At 35.6% G+C, this 24,179-nt stretch overlaps 2 protein-coding genes across 7 annotated transcripts in view; one reads left to right on the top strand and one right to left on the bottom strand.

Moving 5' to 3' along the window:
• The window catches only part of PSMD1 (proteasome 26S subunit, non-ATPase 1), a 90,239-nt gene that overhangs the window by 37,238 nt on the left and 28,822 nt on the right, over positions 1–24,179 (bottom strand). The gene's annotated exons all lie outside the window — the stretch shown is intronic.
• On the top strand, positions 918–19,458 carry HTR2B (5-hydroxytryptamine receptor 2B). 5 transcript variants are annotated; one of them, XM_045867763.3, is made up of 4 exons: positions 1,226–1,331; positions 2,354–3,067; positions 12,808–13,008; positions 16,772–19,458. In XM_045867763.3, exons 2-4 carry the CDS (start codon positions 2,650–2,652, stop codon positions 17,662–17,664), a joined length of 1,512 nt encoding a protein of 503 aa, XP_045723719.1. In that variant the 5' UTR covers positions 1,226–1,331; positions 2,354–2,649; the 3' UTR covers positions 17,665–19,458. The 5 variants fall into 5 exon arrangements, with proteins under 5 accessions (XP_064443297.1, XP_045723719.1, XP_045723721.1 ...); XM_045867764.3 differs by having other exon boundaries at positions 1,233–1,331; positions 2,460–3,067; XM_064587227.1 differs by lacking the exon at positions 2,354–3,067 and having other exon boundaries at positions 918–1,331.

Below are 24,179 nucleotides of genomic sequence, written 5' to 3'. Positions count from 1 at the left end.
TTGTGATTCACAACAAAGCAGTATTTCAGAATATTTCTATATTCCTGAAGAGAATCCTGGCACATTAAAATCCACTTGATTGCTCTTGAGTATTATATGTTTTCACCCAAAATTTACAGCAAATATTTTTTCTAAAATACTGAATTTTGAGTTAAAAAAAAAAGCAAATACTGAATGATATCTGAAGTGCTCAACAGAACTGAAATGAACCAAGTATTTTCCAATAACTTTCACATAAGCTAAGGAATATAAATTTGAAACAGAAAAAGGGCACAAATGTTATTGCTGACCTAGAATTAAATACTTTAAAAATGGGTGATCTATGATGATCTTTTAAAAAGGAAACTGAGAATGCTGAAGTTCTAATGCTAAGCTAGTCTTACAGTCTAGAAAAAACTTAGATAGCATAGCTGTTAAATTTTTTACACCAATTTTCTGAAATAAGGCAGAAATATATATATATATATTTTTAAAGATTTTATTTATTTATTTGAGAGAGAGAATGAGAGAGAGAGCACGAGAGGGGGGAGGGTCAGAGGGAGAAGCAGACTCCCTGCAGAGCAGGGAGCCCGATGCGGGACTCGATCCTGGGACTCCAGGATCATGACCTGAGCTGAAGGCAGTCGCTTAACCAACTGAGCCACCCAGGCGCCCCAGAAATATACTTTCATTACATACTGTATACTTTCTCCAATATATCTGTGGAAAAAAAAAAAAACTGCCAATGAACCAATCCCCCCAAAGCCATCTGTTTAAAAACGAGCAATGAAAGTTTCTGCTAAAACCTATGCATACACATAGAATTCAGACCTTTCTGTGCTCTTCTATATAAGGTTGCAACCAGAGAGAATTAATTGTGTTCCACAGCAAACACATAAAAGCTGAGTAAGAATCTTGTTCTGAAATTAGAACTCTGGAAATCACTGTAAGGCTCACAGGGCACACTCTTCACAGAATGAAAGCTCTAGAATCTCTAGACTAGATCTTATTTTTTTTCAAATGGTAAAAACAGCTCAGTTGTAATCCAAAACAAAACTATCTTAAGATAAAATGACAGTTTATTTCAGTCCCTCCAATATCAAAGAGAGCTCTTCAGAATACAACATGAATAGGGTCATGAACTGGTTCAACATATTCAACTGGTAGTTTTATGAATTATAATGAATGCTGCTACTTTCTAAAAACGAATGTATCAAAGAGGAAATACCTCCTTGGCATGCTTGCAGCCATACAACACATTTGTTTCATTGCTTTCAAGCACCAGTGCCGGAGGCAGCAAGCAGGTCTACTGAGCAGATCAGATGACATGCTTGGGAGATTAACAAGAAAAGGTAAGTATTTTACAAATAAATATAGAATTAATCTAAAGATTTTTTTCCTTTCTTCAAAAAAACTGCTACCATATCTTTCATTTCTATTCAGTGGCTTAAAAACCAAAATGAAAATTTTACCATTACAAGAGAGGTATTTAATAAAGGATTTACAGATTTTATTTATTTGAGAGGGAGAGAGACAGAGCGCACAAGTGGGGAGGAGAGGGAGAAGCAGGCTCCCTGCTGAGCAGGGGGCCCTGACTCAGGGCTCAATCCCTTCGACCTGAGCCGAAGGCAGACGCTTAACTATCTGAGCCACCCAGGCGCCCCAGGATTTACAGATTTTATGAATAAATGGTTTACCTTCCTCTTAGCTTATCCTCCTTCCCGAGGAAAATGGGGAGGTTAAGGAAAAAAATGACTACTTAAAAAGAGAACTGTTTCAAATTTGGCATAAAATGATAAATTTGGAAAATATTTCTGGCAGTAATAGGCTTTCTGTGAAAGATGACATTATTAAAAACAATTATTTGGATCCTACTAATACCTATTTTTTCCTTCTCTCAAACTAAAGGAGTTTTAAAATGTTGCATAAAAATGGCAATTATATCAGTATTAAGATAAACCTGATCAGATAAAACCCAATTACAAATAAGGATTCCTAGCTGGTAAATCATTTATTTGGACCTTAGGTGGGCCTGAAGAATTTGTAGGTGGGTAACCAGTGTGTACCAGAAAGTTCTATTCAGAACTACTTAGTGCTTTGATGTTTCTATTCTTCTGTACATATTCTAAGTAAAGGTAAAAAGACATTCAAGGGTCAGGAAACATCTGGCCTCTTTTTTTAAATAACCACTGAAAAAATTAATGTATCTCCTGTTTCGTAACCTGAGGCATATAAGGAACATGATTGTGGAAATAGGCTGCATTGTCACAAATGCATAAGAGACCTATTAAGATAGGAAGGGCTACAAAGTTTAAGAGTTTTTTCTGTTTTTTGAAAATAACAAAATCATGCAATCTACTTATTTTATATCTAGGAGGAACTCTTGGAATTCATTGGCATTCAAATTCAAACACGAGTCTAATGCTACAGCAGAGAGAGAGAAAGGAGAGAGAAACTAATGAACAGTCTTTTTTTCACAGCTATCAGTTTCTTTCACTAAGCCTTCCGAAACCTGAGCCTCTGCAGAAGACTAAACCCTTGGGCCTTACCTTCAGAAATGGACAGAAGCTTGTACACTCTCATTTTCGAGAACCCGAAAAATGTTTTTAAAGGAAGGAGTCAACTTTGGCTTTGAGTGTTTGGCCTGGGTACAATGCCTTTAAAAAGCAGATGACCAGCTTAGCTACTGACCATGCTGACCATTGTTCAGAATTGGATCACATTACACAAAAACAGCGAATGGCCTTCTCTTATAAAATATCAGAACAGAGCACAATTCCTGAACACATTTTGCAGAGCTCCTTTCATCACTTAATCTCTGCTAACTGGTCGGGATTACAGACAGAATCGATACCAGAGGAAATGAAACAGATTGGTGAGCAACAGGGAAATAAACCGCGCTGGGCAGCTCTTCTGATATTCATGGTGATAATACCCACAATTGGTGGGAACGTCCTGGTTATTCTGGCTGTTTCACTGGAGAAAAAGCTGCAGTATGCTACCAATTATTTTCTAATGTCTCTGGCAGTGGCTGATTTGCTGGTTGGGTTGTTTGTGATGCCGATTGCCCTCTTGACAATAATGTTTGGTAAGTATTTCACTTTGTTCCTGGCATCAAACCACAGAACTATGATATACTATCAGAGAAATGGATATTCAGTCTTTAAAGATGGACTTGGACCATTTAAAGATACAGTGAGTAAACAGTCCCTCATTTCCATCATTTTCTATGGTTGATAAAGTCTTAAAGAGCAAAAAATAATTTCTTAGAAACAATTCTACTCCTTCCCCAGCCATCTAATAAAAGTCATCCAAGAAACAATTCTACTCCTTCCCCAGCCATCTAATAAAAGTCATCCAAGTTAGCAATATTCATAGATTCTGCATTCATCACCTAAAAATTATAGTGAAGAACAGACCTATACTTTAACTTTCCCATTATAAACACTTTTTTCCCTCGACAAAGCAACAGCTAGGATACTTCTGTGACAGTTATGTGCTGGGTTATTTATTAATGATAAAATCTTCGAATCACTCAATTCCAATTTGAATCATTAAACACCAATTTAAAATTGGAACTGTTCTAGAAATTCTTGTTATATTTCTTTATCGTTTGTGTACTTTAGCCTTAAACATAATTCTTACACGTGTCATGTTAAGAAAATGCTATGTTTAGTTAGTTGCTAAAGGAAATGGTCTGGCTCACAGTGTCCTAAGAAATGATTCATCTGTTTAATTTTTATGATTTCTAACCATCCATGTCCTTGATACATGTAAGAAAAATCTGACTTAAAATAAAATATTAAAAATTTATTAAAAATAAACTATTAAAACAGGTGACCAAAACCTGAGTTATTATAATAATAATGTAGCTTGATATTAAAATATTAGTTTGTTATACTAAAAAAGATAATATTAAAATGAAATAGTTTTCATCTGTGTGTATCACCTCTAGTTATAGAATTTGGGTAAATACAAATAATTCTGCTGATAAGTTATTAGGGCTTCTAAGAATCAGCATTAAGAGGATACTTACCTTATTCAGTGCTTGGCATAAATTCATATTCCACTCATTAACTGCTTAAGAAAAATGATTATTTGCAGCAGATAGGGCTTCTTGATATTATGTTTATATGGTGAGGATAAAAATATTTTGGGTTATAGAAGTAAAGTTTATTTAACTAGAATATGTATGAGAAGGGGGATAAAAACTCCAATTTAAACTATTACATTTAGGTTTAAATGTTACATTTTTAAGTAATTATAAAAACATATCTAATATTAAGTATTTGATCCCCCAAATATCAGATGGTGACAGGCTGAAACTTTCCATTCTAAATTAATATCTAACTGAGGCTTTAAATTCTATAGCAGGGTAAGCAGTAATAAGGTTCTACTGCTTTAATGGACTCTCTAATCATTAATAATATCTATCTATCCCCTTCTTTTATAAATTGGTAATCTTTTGAATATTTTAGTACAACATGTAACCGTGGAAAGTAATTAAGGAATCTTACTCTAAAGGAGAACCTAAAGGATCTTAATTCCAAATAAAGTTTAAAAGAAATCAAGTAGGGGCGCCTGGGTGGCTCAGTTGTTAAGTGTCTGCCTTCGGCTCAGGTCATGATCCCAGGGTCCTGGGATCAAGTCCCGCATCGGGCTCTCTGCTTGGGAGGAAGCCTGCTTCTCCCTCTCCTACTCCCCCTGCTTGTGTTCCTGCTCTCGCTATCTCTCTCTCTGTCAAATAAATAAAATCTTTAAAAAAAATAAAAAATAAAAAAAAATAAATAAATCAAGTAAATGAGGATTATGTAGAAACATTTATGTATAGGGCGCCTGGGTGGCTCAGTTGGAAGGCTCAGGTCATGATTCCAGGGTCCTGGGATCGAGTCCCACATCGGGCTCCCGGCTCAGCGGGGAGCCTGCTTCTCCCTCTGACCCTCTCCTCTCTCATGCTGTTTCTGTCTCGCTCGCTCTCTAATAAATAAATAAATAAATAAATAAATAAAATCTTTAAAAAAAAAAATTTATGTATATTTGGTAAAGACTACAGATATTTGATTCAAGGCTCTTATCTCCACACACACAGTAGTAATTTAACTGTAAAATCACTCTTTAAATTATGCTTTTGCTAGACATACAGAAAATGTTACAATGTTCATCTTACACTACCATAAAATTTAATTGATATATTATTTTGAATAAATGAGACTGAATGAGTTACACAGAACCGAGTCCATATCAAACATCTACTATATGCAAATTACTGTGGTAGATACTCAAATTATCAGCTAAATAGTTATAGAATCTTTAAAAGCTAAGTTCCACAGTATTAAAGCGACCTGATAAAACACCAAAACAGATAAGAGAGATAATTCCATGTAGTTCACAGGAAACTAGTAGTATCTGCAGCTGACAACCAAGCTTATATTTAAATTTTTGGGGCCCAAGATATTCTTGGCAATAAATGTTAGCAGAAAACCCAACATATTTTAACATAAAATATATGGAATGTCTTCCTATTTATGTCCTAAATAATTATGATGTATATTTTAACTACATTTCATTTTTTCAAATGCTTGTTAATTTTTAATTATAAAATAAAATCTTTCATAGTCCCAAACACTTTTACTATCAGTAACTAAGCTCTATAGCGGGGTTAGATTTTTAAAAACTAAACTAACCTGGGAATTTAAAGACTATTTAAAAATTATGGCTTTAAATTCATTACTAAAAACATTATTCTAGGGGCGCCTGGGTGGCTCAGACGTTGAGCGTCTGCCTTCGGCTCAGGTCATGATCCCAGGGTCCTGGGATCGAGCCCCGCATCGGGCTCCCTGCTCGGTGGGAAGCCTGCTTCTCCCTCTCCTGCTCCCCCTGCTTGTGTTCCCTCTCTCGCTGCGTCTCTCTCTGTCAAATAAATAAAATCTTAAAAAAAAAACAACCAAAAAAACCAAAAAAACCCATTATTCTATTTCTATGAGAAAGTGTATGAGAAAATGCACGCTCTGCCTTCCAAAAAGCTTCAAAAAGATGCATTCATAAATTGGAAACTGCACATATTACAAATTGGGACCTGACTTCAAATCCTAAGATTTTTATAGCCCTTCACATGTTAACAAATACAAAGACTTTCTAAATTAATGCATTTATAAGAATTTCTGATAACCTTAAAGGCAGGAGTAGATTTTGTGTATTTTTCTCTCATTATAGGAATAATCTTCTAAACTTTGGAAGTCTGTACAAACAAGTGTCCCTGATTCTGTAAACATAAAAAATTAACTACCACTGAGTGGTATGAGTGTCTCAGGGAAATTTAATGAAAGTAACAAAAGAAACTATATTAGTTAATGTTCTAATAAAATTAAGTTTAAAAAAAAGGAGAGCAGTGAAACTTTAAAACTGACTTATGCTGAGGAGTATGTTATTCAACCAATGATTTATATAATATTGTTTGCTTTTTTTAAAACAGAATTTCCATTTTATCAAGATTATGTTGACTGGCCTAACATGTCTCTCAAATGAACTGTGATACCTATGTCAATTTTTCTGCCACTTCTTCCACTCTGGGAGCACTAGACTTAACCTTTGCTTTGTGGGTCTAGTTTTGACTGTCTTGTGTGTAATTCCCAAAATCCACAATCGTAAGTTAGTAGCTTATAACATAAGGCTTGAAAATGCCTACTAAGAAGGCATTTAGAAATACTTGAGTAGATGCAAAGGAAAATAGAACATCATATGCCAATATAAAAAAGACAGGATGTTCACATTTTAAGAACTTCTCTGAACTTTTTCTCATTAAATAAGTGATTAAAAATGTAAAGGAGAAAATACAGTATTTGGTCATTCATTGGTCATTATTGTTTTATTTATAACTTAATAATTGTCTCACAATTAAAGTTGAAACAGTATCTGTGGTACAGCTGGAAGAGGGTGTATAAAATAAAATGGCTGAAAGATAGGTATCTGAAGCAAGACACCCAAGGCATTGAATCCTGGTTCTCCTGTGTTGGTTTAGGCAAGTCACTTAACACATCAGTTTAATCACCTAGTCTGTAAAATATAAAATGGATATGCTAAATCTTACATTGCAGGTATCTTGTGAAATGGTCAACTAAGGCCCAGCACATTACAAGCACCAATAACTGGCAAGTATTAGCAGAGTATGAGAAGAGTTTATATACTTAAATATGTGATTTAGTTTAGATGGGAGTCTGACCAGAGATGAAACAGATATACAGCAGTAAAAGAAAAAGAAAATCAGTTATTTATGCAGTGAAATGCTGCTCTACCCAATTCTTAAATGAGGGAGAAAAGCAATTAAAGTCATTTCTTTTTGGAAAGCGGAAATTTAAAAAACCCAGAAAAAAATTTTGTAAGTATTAAATCACTTGGAACATTTAAAACACTATCATATTAGACATCTAATCCCAGAATATTTTATATGTTCAAAATGTAGTGGGAAAATGACAACAAAAACAAAACAGAAGCTTCATAATAAAAATTGAAGCACTGGTCTATGTCTTTCTTTTCTAAAAGATAAAGATAGAAACATTTTCTGAGAATAAAAAATGGGTACTTTGAGAATCATGTCCTTTTTGGATATTAGGCTATTGAGATCTGTCCTACTCCAATATACTCATGAACTATTTACCTTGGTAAACTCTACAGGCACAGTCCTCTAGGGATAGCTTTCAAAATACAGACATTTAAAATCCTCAAAAGGCAAATATCTTATATCTCAGATTTATAGATTTATTTTAATTATTTTTCTGAATTAATCATATAACTCAGCTTTCCAAACTAAAAACTTTCCGAAACAGTAAGCAGGTTTCAGATCAAATGAGTCCATCTCACCAAGAAATGGAGTTTCTGGTTTAAAAACTCAGGTTTTTATACCGGTTAAAAAGAAAACAAAATAAATAAATAGCAGCATGGCAATGCATACAGGTTATTTATGTTTGCTATATATATATATATATACACCTATAAATATAGAGAGAGAGTAAAAGGCATACATACTTTCATGACAAATTTTAACACATTCTCATGCCTTTTAAAAAAAAGCTTTAAGTTCAACTGGATACATGCACTCTTGCTACAGCAGGCAAGAGGACAAACATACTGATTTTACAGTGATGATATGACTTAACATTTCTAAGTAGGAGTGTTTTAATGGGTAGGCTAGTTGGCTAGTTTCTGTCAAACAGTAATAGTAATAAGAACTAACATTTATTGAGTGCTTTCTCTATGCCAGACATTGTTCTAAACACTTTACGTGTATTACTGCATTTAATCTTCAAAGCAATCCTATAAAACTGGTATCATCATCATTATCCCCATTTTACAAGAGAGGACAGAGGAATAAATAAATGGCAGAGACATGATTTGAACCCCAGAGAACGGACTCCAGAATTCAGTCTTAACTTACTCTTTTACACTGCTTTCTCATATGAAATGAGAAATTATGTCAACCAAAACGGTCATATTTGACAAACAGCCAACAATTACATCTTAAATAACTCTATGTAACAAGACAGCCATAGAGTTTTCTCTAGGGACAAGGCAGAACCCAATATTTTTTAAAAGTTATATTTCATATTAAATGATACAGAATATCTGGGTCTTAAAAAATACTTGTACAAATCTTTGAGATGATCGCCAGATCTCTTTTCTGAGCAAGATATTAGACCTAGGCAGGCCCACGTCTATGAAGTTGTTGACCCTTGTCTGGAGACAAACAGAAACTGATGTAACTGAATGGCAATTCTACCACCCCTTATGTATGGTGGTATTTGAAGCATGCAAGTCTTCATTTTAAGCAACAAAATATTTGTGCTATTAATATTTTTAGATAAATAATGAACTATCTATAATCCACAACTCACAAGATTTGTTTTGCTCCTATAATTACCAATCTGTAATTATTTCAGGTATCCACAGAAGTAATATTATTCAAACCTTATTGAAATTAAATTTCTCTTTAAGATTAATTTGGGAGCAGGTGGGGGAAGAGGTAGGTTTTTCAAAGAAGTTTTGTGCACTTTTTGTGAGATAACAAATAGTATATAATTTAAAAATTTTCCTTCTTCTGTCTTAGCTTTTATGAAAAAGACAAATTTAGAGCCCCAGAATAGCAGTAATTAATTTAGTTCAAGTACCCGATAACTTATTTCCTTTATATTGACTCATATACTTTTCTTTTTATATAAATCTATAACTGCTCCATTTGAAATAGTATAGTAAGTTCTTATGGAAATAAGCTGGACATAATACATTATAACAAATTAAATTATAAATCCTTAAAATGAATTAAAACTCCTAATAAAAATAACATATAAAGTTTTGGAATAGTTAATCTACCCCACACCAAACTAATTTAACCTTTTTTAGTTATTCTAAATATTAAGAAATTTTCTGACCTTAAGCCTATCATATTAATACTAACTGAAAAGACAATTTTAGAAATGAAAGTATCTGGACTAGGGAAAGTCCCTTTATAACCTGAGAATGTCTAGAACTGTTTTTAATTTGTATAAATTCTTAGATTACCTGAATCTATTTAGACAGACAAGACTCTTTTTCTTTTTGCTTTATATAAGAGATTTCTATTAATTTAATGCAGTCATGTTACTTTCATGTTCATTTCATAAAAAGCCTATTGACTATACCTTCATGAAACTTTCAATTATAAAGGTTAATAATAAAGATCCATCTCTCTTAATCCTAAATCTCATATCATAGTCTCCTTAAAGAAAATTCTCTATCATGCCTCAGTATTTCTAACGTTAGCAATTAAGTACTTACTGAAATAATAAAATTCTAGCAATCTGCATTAATTTTAATATCCGCTTTGTGTACCGAAATTGGAGTTTATTTTAATTTTTTTAAGATTTTAGTTATTTGAGAGAGAGAGAAGTAGCGAGAGAGAGCACGAGCGGGGGTGGGGGGTGGGGAGAGGGAGAAGGAGGCTCCCCGCTGAGCAGGGAGCCCAACGCAGGGCTCGATCCCAGGATCCCAGGATCATGACCTGAGCCGTAGGCAGACACTTAACCGACTAAGCCACCCATGCACCCCCCCAAAATTGGAGTTTATAAAATAAATTCATTCTGTTGGAAAGTGAGCCTAACAAGACTTCACAGGAGCACTAAAGAGCTTTCTCTTTTAGCCCACAATTAGGAATATGTGAGTCAAATTGTCTGTTTTCCAAAGACCTGTACTTTTTACATGAGAGTCCTATTGTGGCTTCCTGCTCATGACTACTAGATTTATGACTAGAATTTTCCAGATCTTAATTTAAAAACATACAACCCATAATTAGAAAAGCTAAATAGGCAAGTTTAAAACCATGATCAGTATCTCCTGTTGTAGTTCTAGATTTGAGTATTTTTCTATCTTCTACTCAGTCCTAAATGTAGAACATCAAGACAAATCAGAATGTAGCATCATTTCAAGTAGTTTCCACTGCAAAACTCTCAATCACATGTGATTATTTTCACTCTGCTTGAACTGTTAGTTTACTTAGCTGAGGTCCATTGCTGCCTTTCACTGTCCAAAGTCCTTTTCTACTTATTAACAGAGAATCTGAAAACTATGACTAAGAGGGAGAAAAATCTAACTGATTAGGTTCTCTCTCAAGACAGATTTCTCTGCCATGCTTGATTTGTTTATTTTGAGAGGTCTCCCATAAATTCCTTCCTATGAGGCATTCTGAGTGCCTATCCTACACCAGCGAACAAATGTAGGTGCATCTTTTAAGACCCAAGACACAATGTTTCCCAGTCTTCTAAAACACTGCTCCTCAAACATTAATTTGTACACTTTTGAAAAAAACATATTCAAGTCTATCTCAAAGCTCTTTCCCTAAATGACAGTTTTTTATTTTTTTTTGGTGTGGGATGCTAACCTCTCTCTACCCCCAGGCTTCTTGAATTTAAACGGTTCACAACTGAAGAGTTTCTTGGTGCTCTGAAATCCTAAAATGGTATCTTGGTCTTCCTTCAATTATCCCAATTATCTGTCAAAGTCAGATAATCATGCAAAAACTAGGAAAAGTAGTTTATATTTTGTCAGCGGACATACAACAATTAAACTGTAAAAAGGATTTAGATAATCTCATATATATGACATTTGTTCTACAAAGAAGTAATCTGCTTTTATAGCAAGGTCTAAAGTCTGTGTGTGTGTGTGTTAGAAAAGTGGATTCTGGGTGCCTGGGTGGCTTGGTTGGTTAAGCGACTGCCTTCGGCTCAGGTCATGATCCTGGAGTCCCGGGATTGAGTGCCGTTCGGCCCCCTGCTCAGTGGAGAGTCTGCTTCTCGCTCTGACCCTCTCCCCTCTCATGCACTCTCTCTCATTCTTTCTCTCAAATAAATAAAATAAAATAAAATAAAAAGAAAAGTGGATTCTAACTGAAATATTCTAGGGCAAACCCTAAAATAAATTTTAGGTGTTTTGGAACTGCAAATATATATATACTGGGTGTATGTATACTATATAATGTACCAACCCATATGTGTATAGATACTTGTCTAAGTAAATTTATTGGAAAGCTATGTAGGATATTCAGTATCATATCCAAAAACTGAAATCTTTCAAAGTCCATATTTCTCAAGTGCTTAAGACTGTATGAGGTATAGCATAAATGCTTTTTATAAGAGTTTGTTACAAAAATTAAGTACTATGTTTAACCTTGACAGTTTCTTTTTAAAATATTAAGTCCCACTGGCTGAATTGATGATGGAATATGGAAGGATAACAATCCATTTTTCTTCAGAATAATCTGAAATCATTCCTTCTGCAAACTTTATTTAATAAGAACTACTTCTGTCAAAAAGAAAATGCAACTCATTTCACTTAATTATTTCACCAAATGAGAGTTTGCTATAAACAAAGATCATGCTGCTAGTTATTGCTAGAAATTAACCAAAGCCTAGGCTTCACTGAGACTCCCATTCTAATACTCTTTTTGCCACATTATATTGCTTCCTCTATATGGTAAAATATATTCTCTGTATACAAAAGCAGCTTAAAAATTAATTTTATTTGACTAGCAAGGTTAAGTTCTACTTGCAACACTGTGGAAATTCTTAAAAGATCACAAAAGGAACAGACAAAAGAGCAAATGCGGTCAAATGAATGCTAAAAATGCTAAGCTGCTGATTTTCAAGAAGGGTGTTGTGATTTATACAAAATAGATAATGTATTTAAAAGGTACCATTTACAGAAATATATTTAATATTATTGACTCCATTATCTTAAGTTAGACATCTTGTGGAGGTTAACTCATAACATTTCAGATGAATAGCAAAAAGTTAAAAAATATGTATCACTTTAAAAAGAAACTGCAGGGCACCTGGGTGGCTCAGTTGGGTTAAGCGACTGCCTTCGGCTCAGGTCATGATCCTGGAGTCCCTGGATAGAGTCCCGCATCGGGCTCCCTGCTCGGCGGGGAGTCTGCTTCTCCCTCTGACCCTCCCCCATCTCATGCTCTCTATCTCATTCTCTCTCTCAAATAAATAAATAAATAAAATCTTAAAAAAAAAAAAAAAAGAAACTGCAAATTAGGGTACCTGGGTGGCTCAGTTGTTAGGCGCCTGCCTTCAGCTCAGGTCATGATCCCAGGGTCCTGCGATCGAGCCCCACATCGGGCTCCCTGCTCCGCGGGAAGCCTGCTTCTCCCTCTCCCACTCCCCCTGCTTGTGTTCCCTCTCTTGCTGTCTCTCTCACTCTATATCAAATAAATAAATAAAATCTTTAAAAAACAAAAGAACTGCAAATTGAATATTGCCATTTTGTAAGAGAATATGTTTTTGTTTTGCTTTTCAGAGGCTATGTGGCCCCTCCCACTTGTTCTATGTCCTGCCTGGTTATTTCTTGACGTTCTTTTTTCTACTGCATCCATCATGCATCTCTGTGCCATTTCCGTGGATCGCTATATAGCCATCAAAAAGCCAATCCAGGCCAATCAATATAACTCACGAGCCACAGCATTCATCAAGATTACAGTGGTATGGTTAATTTCAATAGGTACGTGGGGAATGTCAGGGTTTGGGGTGGTATAAATAAGTAGCTTTTGGTTTCTTTTGGGTAAGAAATATATCAGGCCTGGTAGGCTGTGAAACTTAGCAAGAGAGCCCAAGGCAGACTACTGATATAGTACTGATATACCAACACAAGCTCTTTGTCGTGTCATCATATAAAACCACACTATCAACAACACGTCTGAAAAAGCAAAAAGTTCATGTCCTCAGAAAGAACCATCTTCACAATGTTTACTGAGATATCTTCCTGCTTTGATTTTGACGTGCAGGAAGACTAAGTCTGAAAACAGTTTTTGTTTTTGTCAACAGATCATTAAGGTCTAGGCAGCATGCAGAATCTCGAAATTAATATTAAAGTAACAAAAAAAATAAAATGCATCTTCAGTCATACTCAAGAAGATAAACAGGAAAAGAGAAAAAAGAAAAAAACCCAAACACTCTGTATGCGGGTATTAAAGACCATAAATTCATCTTGGAAGACAGTATGTGTATAGAATAAAGGCAGTAAGTGTCTACATAAATGTTTTGGATATATGTTTAATCAGAGGTTTTAAGAGAGACGCTAGTGATATTCAGAAATGATTTACAGAAGAAAATATTATTTCTTCTAAATTGCCTTATGCCCTTGTGCCCATCTTTAATACTCAAAGATAGCTTCTATAAGAGTATCCTAGCATGAAGTACAGCATAAATAATTCAGACTTCTTGTAAGTTAATTCAGAAAAACAGATTCACAACAATTACTATGATCATCAGTAGTCTGACTAGCAGATTCACTTCTTCCTAGCAAAAAGAAAAAATCAAAGAGGAAAACAATCAGGAGAGACCTGGAATGCTAAAAGGAAAACAAGAAAAAGACATGGTCTCTCTCCAATCAGAATAAGAAAAACTGGGCAAAAAAGCAAGAAAGCAAGATAATGAAAGTGACCTTTATGTTCCTGAAATAATACCAGGGACAACCTCTTTTGAAAAGTTTGGAGGTAGGGGCGCCTGGGTGGCTCAGTTGGTTAAGCGACTGCCTTCGGCTCAGGTCATGATCCTGGAGTCCCTGGATCGAGTCCCGCATCAGGCTCCCTGCTCAGCAAGGAGCCTGCTTCTCCCTCTGACCCTCCCCCCTCTCATGTGCTCTCTCTCTCTCTCATTCTCTCTGTCTCAAATAAATAAATAAAATCTTTAAAAAAAAATAATAAAAAAAAAAATAGTTGGCTTAAAGACTGTTAACAGCTTTTCAGCACCAAGGCCAAGATCAATGCTGTGTTCATTTCATCACACTTTGTTTTGTAGGACCAGTGAAAATTTAGTAACTTTGTAGAAGAAAAAGCAGATGATAGGGTTAGTTCAGTTTTTAATTTCTGCAAAATGCTGAAAAGAGCTCACTTTCTTCTGGACTTAGTTATCCTAGGTAAGACCTGGCAAATAGTAAGGTATGAAAGAATAAGGGGATAAGGGTATAAAAAGCACTAGTGAAAACTTATGTTACTGACCACCAAGCTGGTTGAGAAGGTAATGTGAGCCTTGAAAGAGGTTAATGGAATGTGAAAATAGAGGACAAATGGACTAGAGGTCAAGATAACTGTAAAAAGAAGTCCCACAGTAATGAAGAGTAGCAGGACAAGAAAGGGAAATATCACACAAAGTTCATGGTTTTAGATACGGGACAGCTTTAAGAGGGTTTATGGATGCCTTCAGGAGTGTAAATAAGAATAATGAGGGTTGATACACTTGAAACTAATATAGCGCTGTATGTTAACTACACTGGAATTGAAATAAAATTTTAAAAATAATAGAAGAAATGAGAGTGGAGTTCAACAGATACAAAATGAAGGTGTCAGAAGGGCCATCAATGAGATCAAGTCATGGAGGGTAAGAGCAATGGAGCAGTGGAAAGGAAGGCTTTAGCAAGGTGCTCAATCTACTGAGGAAGATGGACAGATGTCCTAGAGGTTGGTAGATGACCTGCATGGAGAACAGAGTGCTGTAAGCAGATTATAAATAGACTTCAAAAGGGAAGGGTTTTGGGGAGAAAGAAGAGTGGAACAATCACTTAGAAATAACAAGGTACAGCAGGGGTCAGCCAACTTTTCCTGTAAAGGGCAAGATAGTAAATATTTTGGGCTTGCAGGCTCTAATGGTTTCTGTCACAACTACTCATCTCTGCAGCAGGAAAGTAAAAGCAGTCATAGACAATCTGTTAACAAAAGGGGATGGCTGTGTTCCAATAAAATTTTATTTACAAAAACAGAATGCAGGCCAGATTCGGCCCTCAAGCTGTGGTGTCAGCACACCCTAGTGTAGAATAGTAAGTATACAGAATCCACTTTCTGGTGGTGTAGTTGAGGAAAAGTAGAAAAAGCAGTAGCCTCCCTGTTAGAAAGGATTTGAGGAAAATATTTTTGTCAAGGGCTCTTCAGTTACCATAAAAAGGCTGTGTACATGGTGTACATGATGAAGTACTTTCAGATTCATTAAAAACACAAGGATTCTAGAGGTTTCTAAAGATCAGTTAACTCAAACTTCTTTTTAAGAATCTGCTATTTCAAAGGGAAAGGATTCAGGATAACACTTGTGTACTTGTCTTTCTAATAAGCTACTTCATGAGGCAAGATCATATTTAAATACCCACTTCATGGTATTTAAAATATTAGAAAATTGGGCGCCTGGGTGGCTCAGTTGGTTAAGCGACTGCCTTCGGCTCAGGTCATGATCTTGGAGTCCCGGGATCGAGTCCCGCCCGCATCGGGCTCCCTGCTCGGCGGGGAGTCTGCTTCTCCCTCTGACCCTCCCCCCTCTCATGCTCTCTCTCTCTCATTCTGTCTCTCAAATAAATAAATTAAAAAAATAAATAAATAAATAAAATATTAGAAAATTAGCATGAGATCCATTTCTTTCACATCTGTTAGAGGAACTCTCAACTTGAAAATAAATTTCATGAATCATATGACCTCAAATATTTAAGTAGCATTTTTTAAAAACAATGAATTCCCCTTAGCTTTCCCTTAGTTGTCAGAGGAAAAGATTAAGACATTCATAAATTTCAAAAAATGAAAATGTCTGTTAAATGAAACTGTGTAGCCTCAAAGATAATAGGTATCTATCTAGAATTAAGATACTGCATGAAAGTACTCTAAAGTCGCTTTAAATCAACTACATTGCGGGCGCCTGGGTGGCTCAGTTGGTTAAGCGACTGCCTTCGGCTCAGGTCATGATCCTGGAGTCCCCGGATCGAGTCCCGCATCGGGCTCCCTGCTTGGCAGGGAGCCTGCTTCTCCCTCTGACCCTCCCACCTCTCGTGTGCTCTCTGTCTCTCTCATTCTCTCTGTCTCAAATAAATAAATAAAAATCTTTAAAAAAAAAAAAAATCAACTACATTGCATATAAAGTTAAAGCAAATTCTCTTCTGAACTCCTTTTCCTTAACCTGGGATAGATCAACAAACACAGATTATGAGAAATGGAGAATAAATGAAGACATTCTCTCCTATTTCGTGGATATACTACAGCTTTAGGAAAGCTTAAATTATAAACTTGAAATCACTAATCTATCTGTTTAAAAACATCAGGTTTGCTTACTTGGGTTCTATTTGTTAAATCTACCCTTAATTACATGCTTTGACAGATTCTGCACTGTGTGTACTAGGAATGACAATACACGAACCACTAACCACATAAAGTCACTAAGATAAACTCTAAAAGGACCTAATCTAAGAGTCAAAGGTCATAAAATTAACTCAACTTATCTTGTTTCCTTAGGCATTGCCATTCCAGTACCTATTAGAGGGATAGAAACTGATGTGAGTAACCCAAGCAACATCACCTGTGTGCTGACAAAGGATCGTTTCGGCAACTTCATGCTCTTTGGCTCACTGGCTGCTTTCTTCACACCTCTGGCAATCATGATTGTCACCTACTTTCTCACTATCCATGCTTTACAGAAGAAAGCTTACTTGGTCAAAACCAAGCCACCTCAACGCCTAACGTGGCTGGCTGTGTCTACAGTTTTCCAAAGGGATGAAACACCTTGCTCATCACCTGAAAAGGTGGCAATGCTGGATGGTTCCAACAAGGACAAAACTCTGCCCAACTCAAGTGATAACATACTTAGGCGAAGAATGTCCACAGTTGGAAAAAAGTCCGTGCAGACCATTTCCAATGAGCAGAGAGCCTCCAAGGTTCTAGGGATTGTTTTTTTTCTCTTTTTGCTTATGTGGTGCCCCTTTTTTATTACAAATATAACTTTAGTTTTATGTGATTCCTGCAACCAGACTACTCTCAAAATGCTCCTAGAGGTATTTGTGTGGATAGGCTATGTTTCCTCAGGGGTGAATCCTTTGGTCTACACCCTCTTCAATAAGACATTTCGGAATGCATTTGGCCGATACATCACCTGCAATTACCAGGCCACAAAATCAGTGAAAACTATCAGAAAATGCTCCAGCAATATCTACTTCCGAAATCCAATGGCAGAGAACTCTAAGTTTTTCATGAAACATGGAATGCGAAATGGGATTAATCCTGCCATGTACCAGAGCCCAATGAGGCTCCGCAGTTCAAACATTCAGGCTTCCTCAATCATTCTACTAGATACACTTCTCCTCACAGAAAATGAAGGTGACAAAACTGAAGAGCAAGTCAGTTATGTATAGAAGGAATGTCAGTTTTCATCTAAATAATATAACGATGAGTAAGGTAATTAAGCAGATATAAATGTACCAAGAATTATATAAAGAAGAACTTTATGTCATGTATCAAATCATCTCTTTAAAATAGGAGCTATCTATTAAGATTATATAATTTTCTTTATTTGGACAAAACTACTCCATGAAAAAAATCATTTTGTACAGCTGCAAACAAAAATAATCCAGCAGTCTGTCTAAATGTTAAGGTATTCAAATGAAATAAAATTAAGTAAATCAATAAGTTTCAGTCTTAAAAATAAAGAGTCATTGTAAGAATTTGTTTAGTTCCTAACTGTATGCAAAGCTGTGCTAAGAATGAAATAAAACAAGACAAAAAAGCCTTAAGTTCTTCAAAGCCTTAAAAACATAAGGCATAACACAGAACAACAGTAACAGGAACAGAAGACTAAAAGTAAGTGCATAAAATGATCGCATCTGGAGGTAAGCTAAGACTATCATTACAATCTGGCTCAGTTAAATGTAGTCAAGATTTTGCTTTGATCAAGAAACTTGTCTTGATGGAAGGGGTAGGGAGGATAGTAGTTGGATATCACACAAAGTAATAGGATCTCGGAACCAGAGCTGTTTGTTAAATGGCTGATACCAGGTATCTACTCATCAGATGTGGGTCTAACTTAGAAAAGGAGAGGAAGCAAATGAAATCACTCCTGGGTACCTGAAATTAATTTTGTTCCTTAAAGAACAAGTGCAAACTGGAGCCACAGGATCTCGATCCAGGAACCTAAACTTTAATGACCCCATAATGACCCAAAAACTTGATTGAACTTCTGGCACAACATTTTTTATTCATCCTTTCCTTATTTCACTTTGCACTGCTAGATCTGGGACTAAATCCAAACTGTGTTCACCAGCTAACTGACTACATTTATGAAAGATACTTAATTTCTCTGACCCTCAGTTTTCTCATCTACATAGGGTTCTTATGAGGCTGAGTACATGCGGGCAGTCTGTATTGGTAGCCAATTCTATTTACATCTGATATTTTATTGTTATGCTACTGCCATAAATGGTGAACAAATTTAGGCTGAGGGGGTCTGCAGTGAAGACAGCCCATATCTTAGCTTTTCCTTTTCAGGCTGACCCATTCTTATGTCTTCACCTATTGCTCTAGTGCTGTCCCTCTCCAGGTGATTAAGTTTAAGAAAATTATTTCAAGAAATGTGTTGGCTATGGAGCTCAGCATAAGTGAACCAGGTATGTATTCTCCAAATGGCAGAATCCTTTCCTAGAACATAGTTAGAACATAGACCTTATGGACTCTATGTCACCTGCCAGAAAGAGTATAACCCACAAATTTAATCCCTAAATCTCAAAGCTTTAGGCACTTTCCCCCACCAGTCTAAGATTTTTCAGCAGCATGAAGGGTGGCCCAGTTCAGATAGGCAAAATAATTTACGCTCATGAAAAAAAAAATTATCCATTTTGGTTCTAGTCTCTAATATGATGGGTTTGACTTTTATTAAGATTTATATTCTTGCCAAGTCACATAAGATTAAGTTTTCTGATGTCACTTTAATAGTATTCCAAACCGCATCTTATATATCTGAAGGCATATATAATTGTTTCAGAAGTCTAAATACTAGAGATGGCACGCACACTACCAAACTCTACCCCGAGACAAACTAGAGTAAACAGACTACCTTCTCACATGCTCTATACTGCCTCCAAATTGGTGTATGTGCTTAAACATACACATACCTACAAAATTAACTATATGACCCTTAAACTAGTCAGCGTCAATTCCTAGGGAAAAAAATTCTTTGCTTATAGTCAGCTGAGAGATCTTTCTCTAGTTAATGAGAAATATTCTAATACTTCTAGAAAATGAAATACAATTCCAATATAAACTATTTTTGAAAAAGTACAAATAGTACAAACTCTTACCACTTTGATATACAACTGATTCTTCTATTTCAGAATACTTTAAAGAAATCTATAATTTTAAAGCAAATCTCAGAAGTTAACCACACCAATGGCAACAAAAAGACTACAGTTTTAAGTTCAAAGAGAAAGAGTAGACTGTATCTCTTTAGAAAAATAATTAAAAAAAAAAACCTTTCATTTGCTTTCATATTTATTGTTAATTAATGAAGGGGGAAAACAAAGGTATAGAAAAAGAGTGAAAAAGACAAAATTAAAGGAAGTTATAGCATCAAGAACATAAACACAAAGACAATGAGGCAGAATACAGACAGTATGTACTGAATTGATACAAAATTGTGAGTGGAGATACTGTAAACATCTTTACATGCATTTGGTGGTAACTAACTGCTGGGGTTCCTTCAAATTCTAAGGATCTATGATGGTACAACATTTTTATATTCAAGGAACCCATTTCTTTATGGTCTTAAAAAATGTCTGCGCCAGGAATCTCCCTCATATCTTGCAAGATCCATCCATATCTGAAAGCATATTAATGTTTACACTGAGAAATAGCCAGTTTTATATTGTAACACCTTAAGTTATAGCAAAGAGGACCAGGATTGTCTAATTTTAAGAAAGGTCTATATCAGGGGCACGTAGGTGGCTCAGTTGGTTAAGAGTCTGACTCTTGATTTTGGCTCAGGTTGTGATCTCAGGATCATGAGATCAAGCCCCACATTGGGCTCTACACTCAACATGGAGTCTGCTTGAGATTCTATCTTCTTTTCCCTCTGCCCCTCCCCCTGCTTGTGCTCCCATACTCTTTCTAAAATAAATAAATAAATAAATAAATAAATAAATAAATAAATAAATAAATAAATAAATAAAATCTTTAAAAAAAGTCTGTATCAGATCATTATAGCAACTTAATCTCAACAAGTATGTAAAGACCAATGCTTCTTTTAACTTCTTTCTTCCCTTTCCTTTCCAATGTCAAGTTAAAATAGTTCAAAGTATGTTCAGTTCCAACTGAGTTTCAGTCAATGCCAAGCACAGTACTGTACAAAGAGTTATAACAGTTATAACTATAGTTATAATAAAATCTGCCTACTGGACAGATTAACAATGGTCCTAACAATCACCTATTTATTACACAAAAAATGTACTAGAATCATTTCACCTTGGTAGAAATGTTTTTTAACTTAATCTCAATATTTATCATATATATTATGAACAAATAACACACAAATATCAGGAGAAAGAAACAATGAAAATACTGTAACTCCCTGGACTACCTGAGAGTAAAGGAGATAATACACATTGAGAATTTTTAGTTTCCCACAAGACAATTTCATCTATGTTGAAGTACAAATACATGTTTACCCACATGTTTTCAGTATTCATGTCCAGTAAGTACACTTAAAAAGAAGATTAAAATAATTAAGAAGAAATAAATTCTTAAAATATGGTTCAAGAAAGTCAAATGTCTGCAGTTATTTTAAAAGTAGTATGTAACATCTAAAAGGGAAGAAATGATAAAATGGAGCACATTCTAAGAAAGCAAATGATGGTGCATCAGAAAACATTTACTATTCTTAAGAGACAGAACAGAAACTTTCCAAATATTAAAGGTAATGAGGAAATTTGAGAATAAAAATGTTCTATGAGAGTCACTTAGGAAAATAGTACTTTGATGGAAAGGCATGTTGTAGAAAGCATTGGTCTATAATGAGATCTGTTTTGAATTTCAGTTCTACCATTTAGTTCTATGACAGTGAGAAATTTTATTAACTATTTTGGAATTCAATTTCCTTTTTTTTTTTTTTTTTTTTAAAGATTTTATTTATTTATTTACTTGAGAGAGAGAGAGAGAGAGAGAGAAACAGCATGAGAGGGGAGAGGGTCGGAGGGAGAAGCAGGCTCTCCGCCGAGCCGGGAGCCCGACGTGGGACTCGATCCCAGGACTCCGGGATCACGACCTGAGCCGAAGGCAGTCGCTTAACCAACTGAGCCACCCAGGCGCCCCTCAATTTCCTTTTTTTAAAAAAAATATTTCTAAGTTTCTTTCACCTTTAAAAATTCTCACTCTAGGGAAATGGCACTAATCTAAAATTTTGAGAATCTGGTTTCAACCACAATTCCTTAGACAAGTTGATTACATTTAATTTTCTTCATCTATAAAGCAACTTTCACACAAAATCATCTTTAAAGTCTTTTCCAGTTTCTCTACTTATAAAGAGTCATATTATGAAAACAAAACTCAGAATGGTCCCTTAGAAATCACAAGCACATAGAACCACTCATTAGCTGGATCTGACTACCCTAGGTAGTAAAACAAAAAACAAAAAACAAAAAAAAAACTTAGCAAAGCCTAAAAGCAGCTCATGGGAGACATCTGCTGCTGAAACTGGGAATTTAGCATGAGTGTGAGCTACAGGAAACGCAAAAGCAGAAATGAATGTTAATTGGAGAGCAAAGCGTTGTCAGGTTAAAAAGGGAAGAAAAACAGTTTTCCCGAAGCTCAACTTCCTATGTGCAGAATATACACACCAGGCCACTGATTTATAGGATACGAAATATAAAATCAAGAAGAATTAATAACTGACAACAAAGAAACAAAACAAAGGAAGAGACCATCATGAGTAGGATTGTTTACACAAACCAACAGTTACTAAAGGCACCCCTAGAAAAATATACTTTCCAAATCAAAATTAGCTCTCTGATAAGAATTAAAACAAAACAAAAAACCCTCTCTGGATGGCAATAATACACCCCCGCAACAACCCCCCCCCCAGCCCCGCACCCACATCTAAACTCTAGAGTAAAACCAGTGAAAGGTTAGGGTCACAGCTTGGCTGAAATAATACACCAAAAATGGACAGGGAGAACATAGAACTATCCAATATCTATTTTTACTTCCATTTCCCACCCCCCCAGAGAATGATTTTTGGACCAGAAAGATAAAAAGTAATGTTGTAAAGATTGATCAAAATGTAAAACAGGTGAGGGGCTCCCAGGTGGCACAGCTGGTTAAGCTGCCGACTCTTGGTTTTGGCTCATGTTGTGATCTCAGGATCATGAGATCAAGCCCTGCATTGGGCTCCCCACTCTGCACAGAGTCTGCTTCAGATTCTCTCTCTCTCTGCCCCTCCCACTTGTGCTTTCTCTCTCAAATAAATAAACACAATTTTTAAAAAGATGTAAAACAGATGTAAAACTGGCTGCCTTAAATGAGTTCAACCCCGTAAGCTAAATGAATCACCTCCCTGAAAGAGAACCTGTGGTTGTAATTATGGAACCACTGCTGACAAATTTGAGAAAAAAAATAGAAAATGGCAAAGGTACAAAAAGACTGTAAGTGGCTAAATATTCTATGTTCAAAAAGAGAAAGAGGACTCAAGAAACTAAGTGTGGAGTCAATTGCAGATCTTTTTAAAAAATGTAGAATAGCTTAATGCACATAGGTTTTGTCATACCTTAGAAAAAGAATCCATGAATATCTGACACTTCTATGGATTCCTAAACACAATAATCATCACATACCCTATTTTGGAGGTATTAGACGAGTAGATCTGTGTAAATACCATCTTCAGATTTAGTGAAGGCTCTCTAGTGTCTTTGTGAACAAGTTGAACAAATGAGTGTTAGAGGACAACACAATGAAGGAGGTTAGCATGTGGCTGAACCACCTTATTCAACAAAACTGACTGGTATAAGGAGAAACCTGATTACTATGTCATATGGGTCTGTACTTTGCTGTTTTATTCAACATTTTTAACCACAGAGGAGTAAAATATTTTACAGCCTATCTGGATAACTTCTCGATAAATGGAATAACTTCCTATCTAAGATGTTATGAGAAGTTCCTATAACCAGTTCACAATGGATGTTCAATATTTGTTGAATTATATTGTGACCTTTACAACAAAGGTTCACTCCCAGGCACCTGGGAGAAAATCTACCCCAGAGATTAAAAGGACATGAGTGAGACTCATCTAACTGACTCATCTGACACGTACCTTGGGAACTTATTTTTTTGTATAATTCCATCATAAATGAGCTACAATAATCATGTCCAAACAGAGCTAAAAGAAGTACTTTTAATTTGCCTTTGCTGGGTTTTAATATAAAGTATCTTAGCCAAAAGAAACAGTGGTACTTGAGATTGGAGATAAGCAGACAGTAAGAAGAACTCCAAGAAGTACTACTGCATCTGCTACCACTGTTAGAGTAATCACTACTATCACATGCTTAAATAACACTTAGTAGCGCCAGACGCTGTTCTAAGGGCTTTAGATCTTATCTTAATTCAGTTACTCTTCCAAAAACACACTTTTTTTTTTTACCCCAAGGTTTATTTATTTGAGAGAGAGAGAGAGATAGAAATAGCACAAGCAGGGGAAAGGGCAGGAGAGGGAGAAGGAGACTCCCTGCTGAGCAGAGAGCCCTACTCAGGACTCAATCCCAGGACCCTAGGATCATGACCTGATTTGAAGTCAAGAGTCTGCTATTTAACTAACTGAGCCACCCAGGCACCCCAAAAACACACTTCTTAAAATAGGTACTATTGTTACACCCATTTTACAGTTGAGAAATTG

Source organism: Mirounga angustirostris, unplaced genomic scaffold (assembly GCF_029215605.1).
Source record: "Mirounga angustirostris isolate CCGP_5_RB_7025 unplaced genomic scaffold, mMirAng1.0.hap1 SCAF_3, whole genome shotgun sequence".
Classification (NCBI taxonomy): Eukaryota; Metazoa; Chordata; class Mammalia; order Carnivora; family Phocidae; genus Mirounga; species Mirounga angustirostris.
The sequence above is the reverse complement of the archived record's forward strand: the minus strand, read 5'-3'. Positions and strand labels throughout refer to the sequence as shown.

Coding starts and splice junctions, on each gene's coding strand:
- HTR2B (XM_045867763.3), top strand. CDS start 2,650: ATGACCAGCTTAGCTACTGACCATGCTGACCATTGTTCAGAATTGGAT. Junction 3,068..12,807: donor CCTCTTGACAATAATGTTTG/GTAAGTATTTCA, acceptor TTTGCTTTTCAG/AGGCTATGTGGCCCCTCCCA. Junction 13,009..16,771: donor GGTATGGTTAATTTCAATAG/GTACGTGGGGAA, acceptor TTGTTTCCTTAG/GCATTGCCATTCCAGTACCT.